General features: G+C 37.4%; 1 protein-coding gene across 1 annotated transcript in view; it reads right to left on the bottom strand.

Moving 5' to 3' along the window:
• The window catches only part of MAN1A1 (mannosidase alpha class 1A member 1), a gene marked incomplete at both ends in the record, with an annotated part of 149,741 nt that overhangs the window by 91,107 nt on the left and 44,281 nt on the right, over positions 1-14,353 (bottom strand). Inside the window, one exon of the mRNA XM_082480981.1 lies at positions 7,835-7,950. Within this exon, the coding sequence (XP_082337107.1) occupies positions 7,835-7,950 (116 nt within the window). The remainder of the gene's footprint in view (positions 1-7,834; positions 7,951-14,353) is intronic.

The raw sequence follows: 14,353 nt of genomic DNA, 5'->3' as shown, positions 1-14,353 counted from the left end.
AAACATTCATCTCTACATGGAAAGTTCATGTGAAGAAGTAGTCTGTGAAGAGAAGTGAACTTGTCAAAAAAGTAGCAGATTTCTGCTACACCAACTTTATCCTTCTTTCTAGTTTGATTTTTTAAATTTTTTGTATTACACATTTAAGATGCCACACCCTGATCATTACTTCTTTTCATATTTTTAATCATAATCCACATGCAGTTTGCACAAATAAGTCTGTATATTTCTACTCAGCAGTCAAACCCTAAGTAAGCAATGTTATTTTTTATTTTGGTCTCAGATCCAGCTGTCCACAAATACCTTATGATCCATTTAACAGTGCCAAAATATTTAGGAAAAATCTTCATCTGCGCTTCCCAAAGTTTCTACTTCACCAGCTGAAGAGGTCAGAATTATTTTACTTTATTTTTTATCTCAAGTTTAGCCTTCTCTTTCAAACCATCATTACATAGCAGGTCTGAGAAGTGGTTGAATTAATTCCATCATAACTAACGGAACTTCTGTAAGGAGAAGTGACTGGACACCATTAATTCAAAATGACTACAATGTTCCTTTTGTAAGACTCCAAGTATATAAGAAGACTCTGACCAAGTGGATAGATATAATCTCTAATTTTACAGTCTTTACACTAGACCGCATGGCCACGTGCTGTGTACGATGGTATCTGAAACATCTTTGTTAGTACATGTCTGTGCTAAGATTTTATTGTTCCGAAGCAAGATCACCTTGCTCTGGCTGCTAATTTTGGAGGCCTCCCTTTTACAAAGGATTCTGAAAGTATGTAGATGCTTGGGAAAGTGATACGTGTATTGGAAACAACGTATTTTTGTTTTACTTCCAGGGCTTTTGTGTTAATTGAAGGACATGAGTAATTTGGTCTTTCATCTTACATTTGATCAATAATTTATCATTCAGTATTTGATCTTCTGATAAGTGAATTATAAATGGGATAGTCCAAGTACTATACAAAATCCAGGGAAATTGTGAGTGCTGCTCACTGTACTTGGACAAATAGAAAACCAAAAGCAATATATGTATCCATTATGTGGTGCGAGAGCAAAACTGTGACAACTTCATGAAATTTCATCTGGTTTCCTCGATTAGCTTCTAACGACAAAATTATTTTCACAAAGAGATGTAACATCCTTTACATTGCTGGCTAGACACATAACACCAAAGTGAAGCTATTTACATATGCTGGATACTGCTCTTTCTCAAACTCAGGTTATGCAAATAAGCAAGTCTCTACAATCAAAGGACGAAACAGCTGAGTGTTACCATGTTCAGTCTTGACAAGGAGAAATGCTAAAATAAGGGGTTTTTTAAGCGACAGAAGAACCATAGCTCAAAAACACTCAAGAAGCTGCAGAATGTGACAGGTGTAACCAGTAAACCTATGAAACTAAGTCTTTTTAAAGAAAGGCTGGCTATACCTTAGAAAGCCTCATCTTCAAAAAGCAACAAGTATTACCAAATGGAGGAAAAAAAATAAAGTGTCAAGAGTTATATTAGCTAGTTTGTGTTAATCTGCATTTGTATTTTATTTGCAAACCTATAACAAGGCCAATGTGATCTCAGCTGCACCTCACCACTTTACTTCCCTTACCCTTCCATAAACTGGAGGATTATGTTTACAACTGGTAAACTGCTGAAGCTTCAACCAGCTGTGGTTGAATTTAATGGTGAAAGCACTGTTCAGACAACAAAACTCCTGTCAGCTGGGCTCTCCTGAAGCCCTTCTCCTGTTGGAGTCCTCCAGCTTCTCAAAAATCAGTATTCGCATCTTTCTGGATCATTTCCTTAACGCATCTCTTTCCTGAAAGTCTTCCCCTCCACAAATTCGTAGACCAAGGCCAAAACAATTTCCATCTATGTTTTCTCATGGGAAGTCACCCTCACTTATAAACACATTTGAAATACAACCCAATTTTATTTATCTAGTATCAGCCTCCACCTGGCACTCATCAGCACTGGTACTTGCTCTGCCATTCATAATTCAATTGGAGAAAATACTGTGTGCTCTTTATGTGGATGAATGTATTCATAATAATCAAGTCACCTAAATTTATAAAAAGCTTTTTCTCTTAGTTTTTATAAAGATCCAAATAAGGCCACAAACCCTACCAAATAATTTGTTTCAGTCTGCTTTATTGCACAGATTCTTTCCAAAACTTTCTTTCCTTCTTCTGTTCTTATCTCATGAAGAGTGTAATACAAGTTCAGTCACCTCATCTACATTTCCATCTATTGCTCCTACATACAGGTAATATAGTGACACCCCCCACACCCACATACCATACTGCACCGTTGCAAACAGCCTGTATCCCGCAGGTTAACAAGCTGTGCAAGAGAACGTCAGGGACCCTACCCTGAACAATGCTGAATAGCGTACATAATTCTAGACTAAGAAATGGACACAAAGGGCCCACATTTCAAGTGAAATGAGAGAGATTTGTACTTACTATTAAAAAATAGCATCCCCCTGTCGAAGCGCAAAGGTTGGGAACAACAACAAATCTTAGCTTTTTCAAGCAGTCCAGGAAGTATGATAGAGGCACGAAGAGTACTACAATAGCCCACTTTAAGCTACTGTAATTAAACAACACTTCAATTACTTGCAGTTGTGGGGGAAAAAAAAGTTTCATTGATATTCCTCAAATGAAATTTAGTGGCAACTTACTAAAATACTCAGTTCCCATAGACAAGGGAAACAATTTTAGCAACCTTTTTATTGCAAGTATCAAAGCCTGTATATTGCATAACATGCTATTTAACCTTGCTGAAGTCCCCACATGGCGAACTGTAAGATCTGAAACAGGCACAAAAATAAAGTGTTACTGAAGGCATTAACCAACTCTAGCAGCAAAAGAAATACATTCAATAATAAATTTGCAAGATCTCCTTTTAGCCCATCAAAATAATTAATATTTCTTATTCATAATCAAAACAAAATCAAGTCATTTTGAAGTCTGGCATTTAGAGTGTACTAACAAGTTATGTGGCAAACTAGTAAACAAATAGTCCTACAAATTAAAGAACCATTTTCAACTGCTGGCTTGCTTAAGCTTCCTCACCCATTATACATTTACTTGAAGTCCATTTACTCTCACCTCCCACATGCCTTTTTTTTTTTAATAGGAAAGCTATCCTGCTCAAATTGTTATATTAGGAATCTTTCTGATTTTCTCACTTAAAGAGAAAAAACCACCAAGAATAAAGCGCCAAAAACCATCTGCCTCCAAGCGAGAACATTAGGTTATGGTCTGTTAAATATAATTACAAGTCAATCATAATACCTACAGTTTGAGAGTAATAGCATTTAAATTTGTAAATGTTGACGTAAACAATCTGGATTCTAAAAGTCTGTCCTGATACTGACTGCCACACCACAGATAGATTTGAGCTAAAGATAAACGCTGGAGACATTAATAATTAGATTTAATAATTAGATCCAAATAATATTTGCTATTCTGGGATCTTGGGTATGTTAACCTATACATGGCAGTAGAGATAAACATAATTTCAAACTTCTATACTTTTTCCACTCTTTTCTAGTTTCCAAAATAGACATATTACATGCAAAACTTCTACACTGCAAGAAGCTGCACACAAAGCTACTTTAAAAGACACTCAAATTTGCAAAGCTAAGTACAAAGACAAAAATCAGAACTGATAAGTAAACCTTCAGGCTGGCTTACAAAATCAGACACAGTGACTGACTGACACCTCTGTAAACAGTTTTGCTTAAGAGTGCTGGCAGGACACAATCCTCAATGTATCCTTGCCCTCTTACTCACTCCCTTCTCTTTATGCAGTTCCTCAACTCATTTGATACCTGTCCTCACGAGCAAATAATCAAACACTCTTCATATCTTCCCCACATCAACTCTTTCCTAAGTTGATCCATCCTGTGCGGTTAACAAGGGAAGGTATGAGACGGATAATGCACGGTGAGTCAGCGCTTGCACAAAATGTCAACTGAAGTCAACTAAATTATAACCACGGAGACAGAGCTATTGCACAGACTGGTGCCACTTTCATCTGCCTGAGCAATCATATCTTCCAGCCAACCTTCATTTTGAACAAAAATAGGGAGGGATGAAGCAAACAAAGCAAAATCCACTAATAACCAACAGGAAGGTTATTTTAGTTTGAATCTTTGAGATATCTTCCAGTTGAAAAAACTGTCTTCCTCTTCTCCCAACAAGTGCATGGCTTCCTGCTCCATACCTTGTTCCCATTCTGGTCCTGCCTGACTACACCCACATCAGACAGCTGATCAGTGGGTCAGGGCAGGAATTTAAACACTGTCCCACATACCATTTAATTGTTAGCACCTTCTGGTCTGGTTTGGGGCCCTGTTGTTCCAGCCAATGCCCAGGCACACTTTAGGACACCATGTAGGCCAAGAACTGTTCCCAGTATGCAGTACGGGCAAGACTGTCCATTTGTGGGGAAGGAATTTAGCAGGGCTGAAGAGAGGGACGGATCAGTTAATGTCCCACCCTAAACAAGTTGGGGTGTGTCTGGGTATAGAAACGAAGCACCATCAATTCCAGTACTTAACAACTCCCAACCCTTCACTGCTATGCCAAGTGGCTCAGCTCCTCCATTGCTACTACCCAACTCCTGACCTAGTCATCTGTCTCATTAACACCCTTCTTCCAGTATCTCTTCCCAAGAATGGATCCATTGTGGTTTAATCCCTTGTGCTGCAGAGGCAGGCAGCTTTTTCCTCCCCAGCATGAAGCAGAAGTTGGGTGGTGGTACAGAAACCCTTTCAGAAAGCTACAAATACTCTGTGTTTGTGTGCAGGTCCTAAAGCAAATATTGAAAAAATAAAAACAGAGCAGCACACAGCAACGTGTGGTTGTAGCTAGGAAACAGCCAAACTCCCTAGAGATCCTGTGAAAGACTGGCTCCTTTCACCTCCGTTGCAACGTGTTGATATAGAACCCGGCCCAGGATGGCCCTGGGCAGGGCCATGCGCGAGCATGGCGAAAAGGGTGTGCGGGCAGCAGCGTGCGTGGGGAGGTCAGACCAAATCCTCAGCTGTATTAACTGAAGAGCAAAAATACACCCCCGCGGAGATGAAGTGATTTAATGGAAAACAGAGCACACATTCATGATGCAAAGACCATGGATTTACCCACCGCTAAATGTCAACTCTTTCCAAAGATATCAGTATGTCTAAATCTCTTAAAATATTGAAAGAATCAGAAAACGCAACTTAATTCCTGAAGGACTATTCAGTTTGGCTGAAACTTCAGCAAGGTATCAAATATGAGGAATTTCAGCAGTTATGAGAGAAAAAAACTCCAAGCATTGCAACGTGGATATCTCAGTTACAAAATCACAGGGCTACCAGCTCAGCTGTAATAAATATAGCCTAAGTGTGTTCTACTCCAAAAGGGGAAGCTTCCAAACACGTCCACTCGCAAGCTTACCAAAATTCATTTTTGCTGAGAGAGGTGGCATTTACTTATCTATAATTTTCCTTCGAAAGCGAAAGTTTGCTTTCTTCAGAAAGGTAAACAGGAGTAACCCTGACAACTAATTCATTGACTTGAGGGGCTGAAATCTAACATATGAAGAGATGATGCCATTTCCCATTAAGTCATCTTTATTCCATAAATCCTTTTATGTGGATAAACTAGTGACCACTTTACAAAATGACATTTGGAAACTTTTATGATCAGTTGATGAGAATGATTGAGTGCTGACCAAGTAGTTCAACACGTACAATGAGTATCTGACATATTACAAACTCCCAGAGAGGAAAACTTGCTTTATCCATATATATATATAATATAAAGAGAAAAGATTCTGCCACAGATTACAGGCACAGCTATTTTTGTAAAGAACATGTTAAAGAAAATTTAAGATTGAAAAAGCATAGTTCTAAGATTAAATGGAGAGAAAAACTAATCCTATTTATACAAATAAAGACCAAATGTGCTTCCCCAAAAGCTGATTAAGCAGTCACTGCCCAGGAAATGACCAGAAACATCAAACAGAAACATGTTTTATACCACCCACAAGAAATAACGCTTAAGGATATGTCAGTGTGCCAGTTATTAAAAACTAAATCACTTTCATGGGAGAAAGGTTTCTAAAACAGCAGCAAGTAAGAGTGTACAAAACATTAATGCAGAAAATGTCAAGCAATGGTAAATGCTTAAACACAAAAGAGAGGGCCCTACTGTTGTGTTAAGTAATTTCCAACTTTAAACTATAAGATACAAATACAAAGCAGCATTTGAAACTAGAACTTATATTTGAAGTGGAAAACTAAACAAGAGTACAAGTTGAGTCGATTCAAACAATTCAGCCATTAAACAAACTGACATCAATTATTAAAGTTGGTGTTATGGTTATTTATTTTAATTTCCTCGTTCTACTTTGGGAAAATTCATCTACTCATTACTGATGCCAATGTAAAATTCAATTCTATATGACTATGAAGTATTATGAAAATAATTTTGTGAGGTGTCAAACTCAAGGCAGCTACTTATAGGAATATCAGGAACAAGATATTGTTCCTGATGCACATCAGTATTATCTGTAAAGTAGTTTCAGTAAATCTGCTGGATTGTTGCATTGACCGACTAACACAATACAAAATTTCAGACATTTTGAAAGAATTCATAGCTTTCAAGCATTACTGAAAAAAAAAAAAAAAGTACTTCATAATTTTAAAAAGTATGTAAATTAACAAAGGAGCTGAAATTGTGGGCAATACAATCTAGAAGTATAAGTTTCCAGTACAAGGTATAGCACCAGACATCTGACACTACTCAGAAGCACAGTTTAATATCCTGTATTTACATTATTAATATAAACATGAATGCACGCTAAATTGCTGCTTATATAAACTATATAATATCCACTCTTATTAACTCCTCCTTCTTAAAATGATAATTAATTCTCAAGCATGTAAGAGAAGCTAATTAATCCTGACTTTTGCATAACGTATTAGAAAGAGTACTTTGTTTTCAGAAAGTGTTTCTAACATTACGCACGTCAACTACAAGAGCTTTTAAGTGCTCAGTGTACCGTGCCTACAATGCTTTCCTACTTTACTACACTAATCAGCAGAGGTACTCCACTAGCTCTCTGTATCCAGCAATCACAATAAATACTCCAGTCCCCAAAAGAAAAATAAAAAAAAAAGACCAAAAGCAGGACTTCTCAATTTAATTGAAGTTTTACAGAGGTTCTCGCCTGTTCAGGGCCTTTCTAGAATAAAAACTTTAATAATGAACTTTGCTCTCAGCTGCATATTTACCAGTTAATAGGATGATTTGTACATGCAGTTGAGATGACTGGTGCCTCGTAAGACTAAAGCAGCTCAGTTTGTGCGAATGGTTCAGCCTAACTCATGGGATTCAACTTTACTAAAACACACAAAAAACCTTAAACGGTATGTATGGCATGGAGCTTTCTCTAAATGCAAGTCTAATTTGTGGAAGATTTCACAAAGTGAAAATGTAAAGTGTTTACATAACTAAAAAAATTAATGCTTGAAGCGTCACAATTCTCCTATCCGAAAGGGCTGAAAAGTTTGTTGTTTACTTTACAATGGTAAACATTCTATTCTATTTTCCTTCCTTCAGTCCAGCTCGTTGCCTCCTATCTACCGACATCTCTCAGACTGAAAAACTGTATAAGCAGAGCAGTAAGCTTATTATGTTTCTGCTTCCTGCCTTGTTATCTACCGATGATCTAAATTTTGTAGCCTTGTACCATGCTTGCAATATTTGAACCCAGTCATCAATTGGCCCCTGGAGACTAAACAGAGCATTAAATGTTAATCAGCAACACTACTTACCACATTGAAATCTAAGTTTTTTTCAACCCACTCCTTGGCTTCTTTGAATTCCTCTTTCATTTCCATGATGTATAGTGTATCAAGGGCGTCCACTATTGTTGCTCCTTGAATGTTACCTGAAATACATGAAGAGCCAGTGATTTACTTTCCAACAGAAGGCTTTTCAGTTAGATCTAGTTAATTTAAATTAATTCTAATTTCAAATCCAATTTCAATTAATCCAATTAAAAATTGGGCGTATAAGCATTCAAGTGGGCAACTAGTAATTCACGACCTTAACTTTGATTCTCATGCCACAACACAGCATCATAATATGTAAGTATTTCTTCCACTCCTGAAGTTTTGAAGAGCGTTTCTGATGCACTGCGTTTTCAGCCATGATTTTGCATTTTTAAACACTGATGGAACAGTTCACTGTAAAATGTAATTCATACAAGACAATGAATCTCAATAAATGGAGAAATGACTGCTTCTTCCAGTTTGGGGTGAAAAAATCAGTTGCTTTTTTGCTTTTATACTTAATAATATAAATAAAGCTTTAAGAAGCGGATAAGTAGCGATCACATTTCTGTTAAGCAAGCCCTTTAAAAAGTACCCTCTCTGAAAAACAATTTTTCGGCTACGGTGCATCACCATGTAACCAGCACAAGATAGCACTGGGGGAGCAAAGGCAACCTTGCACACATCTGAATTTGTCAGCTCAGGACAGACGGCTAGACATCGGTTTTCAGAGCAAGTTATGGATGTCTGCAAAAGGGGTGTCCCTCTGCCTCTGTTACGGAGATGGGTAAGAGGCAGTTTACTAGCCTTCACCTAACGTTGCATGATGAAATATCATCAGTATGTTCACTTTGGCATGGCTTAAATGTTCATGATCCTGGACTGAAAGGGTAATGTGGAGGGCTGGGGAGAAAAAAAGGCCACTCAAATGACTTTCCCACACTTCCCTCAAATTTGCAATGACTTTTTCAAAACATTATTTTTGTCTAAGAACAGTGTGAATTCCTATTTACTGAACAGCATCAAAAATTCAATTTTGGCCACTTTACTCCATTTTGTGTTTATGAATTTGGCTCCAACAATCTTCATTGTGAATGCAAACTACTGTTAAGATATTCTTTAGAGAAGACCCTAGATACAGAAGTAAATATTTAGAACTGCAGAATAATTTAGGTTTCAAGGAATAGAGGAAGTCATTAGGTCCAATCTCTCTCCCCCAGCAGGGCTAATGACTGGGATGGATAATTGGTAACTTGTTCAGGAATTGTTTTGCACTGGGCGAATAACAAGACAGTAGCTACAACTAAGTTTGCAGAACTTGCTTATCATCTTGCCTCTGAAATACCTGATGAAAAAGTAAACTTAGTTTTGTAGACTTATCAAGTATCGCAATTGAATTACTCATATTTAATCCCCTATTTCAGTCAACTCCGTGTTCCCTACCATCAAGGTTTTCTGCTTCCTTATGAAATGGAGGCATGATTGGAGACCTCCATAAAGGAGGACTGACATAATTTTCTTAACTTAAGCTTCCAGGTAGACAATAATTTTCCTTTTGTATCATCTTTAACAAAATAATATTTGAGATGATTGTAACAGTTACTTGGTACATTTAACAGAACCAGATGCTTTCTCTATTTTAGCAACTGCTAATTGCCTATACCATCCTTTTGGGAATGTCCCTCTTCTCCTCTGAAGGAAGTAATCTATATGTTTTCCCCCAGATACTCCACTAATAAAACTGCAGCATACTTTGGTAAGAAGGACATCATATCTTCCCAGATCTTATTTGGAGCTTGGGTGTCCTTCTTTCATATTAAAGGAAAAGCATCCCTTTAAACTTGGCTAAGTTACTCGTGTTTTTCATGAGCTCATGAGAAACTGAGAGAGACACCGGAAAACTGCTGGAGGACACATGCTCAAGAACACCACTGCAAAGGCTCTGAAGATGTTTAGCAACTCCGTACAACAAAAGCAGCTCCTGGTGAACTTTTACAACTGAGCTCTACTTACAGAAAAATCATCTATAACCTGATTTGGTTGAGTGGATTGCGATAGGCTCACCGTGCAATGACATTCTTTGTGATAATCCTCTTGTAATACAGCTAACAATACCTCTAAACAGTTGAGCTTTCAATTTTAAGGATTAACACTTGAGCTGCAACTCACTACTGAGTCACAAGAAAAAGAGATTTCAACCTTATTGAGAAATCACCCTTGGAGTCACCCACTTCTTATGATTTTTTAATTTTTTTTTTCCCCTGAATCTGGCCTATACAGAACCAGAATATGGCCTGCTTAGAGCATAGACCTCTCCCTGCAGGCAGACAGAAGAAAGAGGGAGAATCTCAAGTAGATCTTACTTTATTTAAAACAACCTTTGCCATTATTCTGAAGGCTCCAGAAAACAGAACGAAGCCATTAATGTGACCAATAAATAGTCAAATTTGTCTCGAACAGTTATACTTCAAAATTCTTGAGAAAAGACAAAAGAACACAGAATGCATTTTTAAAGTGTCAGTTTAGAGGCCAGAGTTATGACTTGTGAACAATTGCAGTTTACACTAAGTAAGCCAACAGGATAATCCAAACATAAGAGCGTTAAGGAAATTGTGTGGCTGAACAGCTCATTTATAACCAGTCAGACAAACGAGGTTGGGATGGGGGAAGAAAAAAAAAGGAATGCAATGAAGTTAAACAAACATTTATTATGGAATAAGATCAAATTTTTCACAAGCCTATATGTGCTATGCTTCTCAAAGCACACCACATAAATTATTAAATACAGCTATCATTCATCTTAGTTCCTACCCAACGTTCCCAAGCAATTGCACAGCAGTCATGGTCTACAACAGGCAAAGATTATTGCTAGGCAATTACAACATACACTCGTATGACAGAATATTTGGACAGGAGGACTGTTTTGTTATACACCTAAGGAACTGCTATAAACTTGATTAACAGTGAGCACTGGGTTACAAAAAGTGCCAGCAAAGTTGCAGTCACCATGGTAGAGTTTCATAGTTGCCCTAGGCAGAAGAAAGGTATCACAAGTAATACTTGGAGCAAATTACCTGAGGCAATTACAGAATTATTTTGCAGACAATACAAAAAGAGCAGTATACTCAAGGTAGAGAAAATGGACGGAAATTCATAAAACATAAGTTTGAAGTGAATAATTTTGGTGATAAAAGGGGCAACCAGATGTACAAGTCTACCAAAGCAACATTATTAGTCTTTACCAAAACCTCCAGACCAAGTACTTATATATGCTCCATTTTACCTTCTTTGTTAAACCTGCTTCTGTTTTTCTCTTTCCTCTTTACTAACAGCATCATTTGTTCCACGTAAGTGATAGAGAATACATAAAATAGCCTACAAGTTAGTTAACTGAAGAGATAGCAAAAGAAATCAGTCTACATGAAACTTCAAGTGGACTGTCTAGCAGCATCTACAGAGCATCCTTTCCAGTTTCACACTTGAAATCTTTAGTAATGATCTGGAAGAAAATAAAAAGAACCTACTGCTAACAAGATTTGTGGATGATTAACTAAGATGACTGATTATCCAGCATTTCAGAATAGCGTGATATAAAGCACAGAGCAGTTTAGATCACCTCTGGGTAATGCACAGCGAGTTCTGTTTAAACAGCATGCTTTTTAAAATCTGACAATGAAGAGGTATGTGCACACAAATAAGAAAAAGAGATTACATTTCAGAACGGAGTAGTGCCTCAGGGGTGGGTGGGAAGAGCAGAAAAAAAAAAGTGATCGGTGGATGAATAACTTTGTATGAGTTTCCAGGGTGTCACTGCAGGGAGAACAAGCTTATTAGCACAGCTCTCTGACTGAGCTTATGTGGCCATATGGTTTAAAAACCACAACTGGCTTCTGGCCAAACTGTTTGGAGGGTGGGCCAAAAGAAGCTTTTATTTGTCTAGCCCAGGCTTTTAGACACGGCTTATATTTTGGCCAAAAGAGTCTGAAATAGAATGCTGTCAGGATGCCAGAATCAATGCATGTTGGTGCTCTTAACATTTTGTTTACAACTTTCCTCCCATCCCTTGTATACCAAGTATGGGGTTTGGTTCTCTAGAACATCCATATTCCTCACCATTAAATATATTTAGAGAGACAGAGATATATATACACACACACACACATATATGTGAAACAGAGGAAGATTTGTGATCCACAAGCACATCATACAGAACATTACATGGAAGAAAGTTTCAGATGTGTCCTAGTGCACTGAGTATCACAGGATGGAAGCCAGGCCCCTTACTCTTCTTGAATTCATCTGCTTTTCTCTTTCTGACTCTGTGTCGTATTCTGAATGGAAGAAAACTGTGGTAAAGCACATGACAAAAATGGAAGATAGGGAAAGATGAACTATGAAGTGGCCTGGGGTCATGCTACACATCACCTCCCTCACCTATAACAGTTCACCATCCAACAAGCGTCATAAACTAGGATTTCTTTTTCTTGCATGACCGTAGAAGATGAGTAGAACGTTGTTTTGTCTTCCAGAAAAAGTTACATTTTTGTGTTTCTGATATGAAGGAAGAAAATTACTATAGGACATTTATATTTGTAATTTTTTAATGTGATAGAAATTCAGCACATACAAATAATAACGGATACCCCTTCAAATAAAGTGAAAATGTTCAAAAAAAGTTTCCTCTATTATTGTCAGAAAAACTGTTCTTCAGGGCTACTTTGTACTACTGTGGAAAAGAAAAAGAAAATTTTAAACATAGCTGTATTTGAATTGCAGTCAGCCCCACCCTGATCTTCTTAGAGTCTTCATTGTTTCAGCCAGTGAGGCAAACTTGTTTTGTTACCTTCCAATTATTGTAAGTTGAAGAAGCTCAATCAAAGCAGATATGTTCCATGAAATCTTCCTCCAGTTTGTCATTTCAGACTCAAAATTCCAGCCAAAAATACAGAAATACAAGTTGTCACCATTTTTTCTTGATCTGGCCATTAAGAACAGTTCAGATTTTCCTAACATGGGGAGTAGGACCAGATACTTTGTAACATTAAATATGCAAATTGAAAAAATCAATCAAGCATCCATTTTTTTCAGCTCTATATGGATATACTTTGTACATTAACAACTCTGAACTACATTCTTCTCAACATATTCAAGAATACATATAGGTTTGACAAAATTAACATTTTGATTAGAGCTGTAGGTTTCTTAGAGCATTGTTTCAAAAGCTGACTCAGATTTTAAAACAGTGTTTTCCTTTATTTAAAGTTCACTGAAAAGGTTCCCATCCAGTGTCATTAGCAATTTAAAGTGTCAAGAGTGATTAATTATTAAAGTGCGCTATGCCAAAACATGAAACTCTTACTAAGTACTGGCAAACCCCCAGCAACACTAACATTTTTAACTTCAGTCACTATTACCAGCTGGTAAGAGTGGGAAAGGAAACAATACATTCCATTTTTTACAGATCTAGTTTTGCATATGCGTAACATGAAACAGTGCTGTGATATTTCTACAATACTCTTCTAATCTCTAGCGTTTTGTATGCTTGTGCATTTTAGAGCCAGCTCTGGTGTCTCTGTATTTAATAGAGCTCAATGATATTTTTTTTTTCCTCCATTGCGCGTCTCTCTGCTTCCCGTGGAAGCCTTTGGCATCCACCACACTTCTGGCACCCGTGCAGCTCAACTACGTGTTTCATTATGAACCACCTTCTTTTATTTGTTTGAACAAGCCACCTACTGATTTGATATTTCCACCACCCCTTACAAAGGGTATTGTTCCCCACAGGGAACAATAAATCCTTGTTCACGCCATCTATGCCACTTTTTATGGGCCTCCATATATTATACTGAAAAGTTTTCCATCTTTACTACTTATTTTGAGTTCAAGTCCGCCAGTTCTGTGTATTAACTTAGAATAGTATCTCCCATGCTGCTATGTGCCAGTTTAAATTTAGGTATGTTAGACCCCACTTGCTAGTTTACAGTGCAATTATCGTCTCTCGGGGAATCCTGGGCTCGTGGAACCGCTTGCAGTTTGCCATTGCCATAGGTACCTTGAGTCACTTGTTAGCACTGCCGAACTGTCACTCTGCTCACTTGATTTTCTAGTGCTGTGATAAGTAATTTGAGAGCATGGCCTCAGCAGTAATGGATCCCTGCAAGAGACCAGTAATAACCCTCAAAAATGCTTTTTGGAAATCTAAAGAGACAATAAACTTCCTCGTTTTCATACCAACCAACTTCTTTGAAAAAACAGAAGTTGAGCAGCGTGACCCCCTCTCACAAATGCTGTGTTGAGTAATTCATCCACATATCTGCTAATATTATTCTTTAGACGAGTTTCTATTAATTTACTTGGGAAAGATGTCAGGCTTACTTCCAAAATTAAGACCACATATTGAAATCCAAAATTCCAAGGAATCCAGGAGCAACAGTGAAGAGAAACAAGAAGGGGGGGGGATGATGAAATTTTTCCATTTAAATCAACATGTTTAAACATATTTAAACTTGTTAAAATACA

The sequence above is a fragment of the Vanellus vanellus genome (genome assembly GCF_965231255.1).
Source record: "Vanellus vanellus genome assembly, chromosome: 3".
Classification (NCBI taxonomy): Eukaryota; Metazoa; Chordata; class Aves; order Charadriiformes; family Charadriidae; genus Vanellus; species Vanellus vanellus.
Note: the sequence above shows the minus strand (reverse complement) of the source record. Positions and strands in the feature narration are given on the sequence as shown.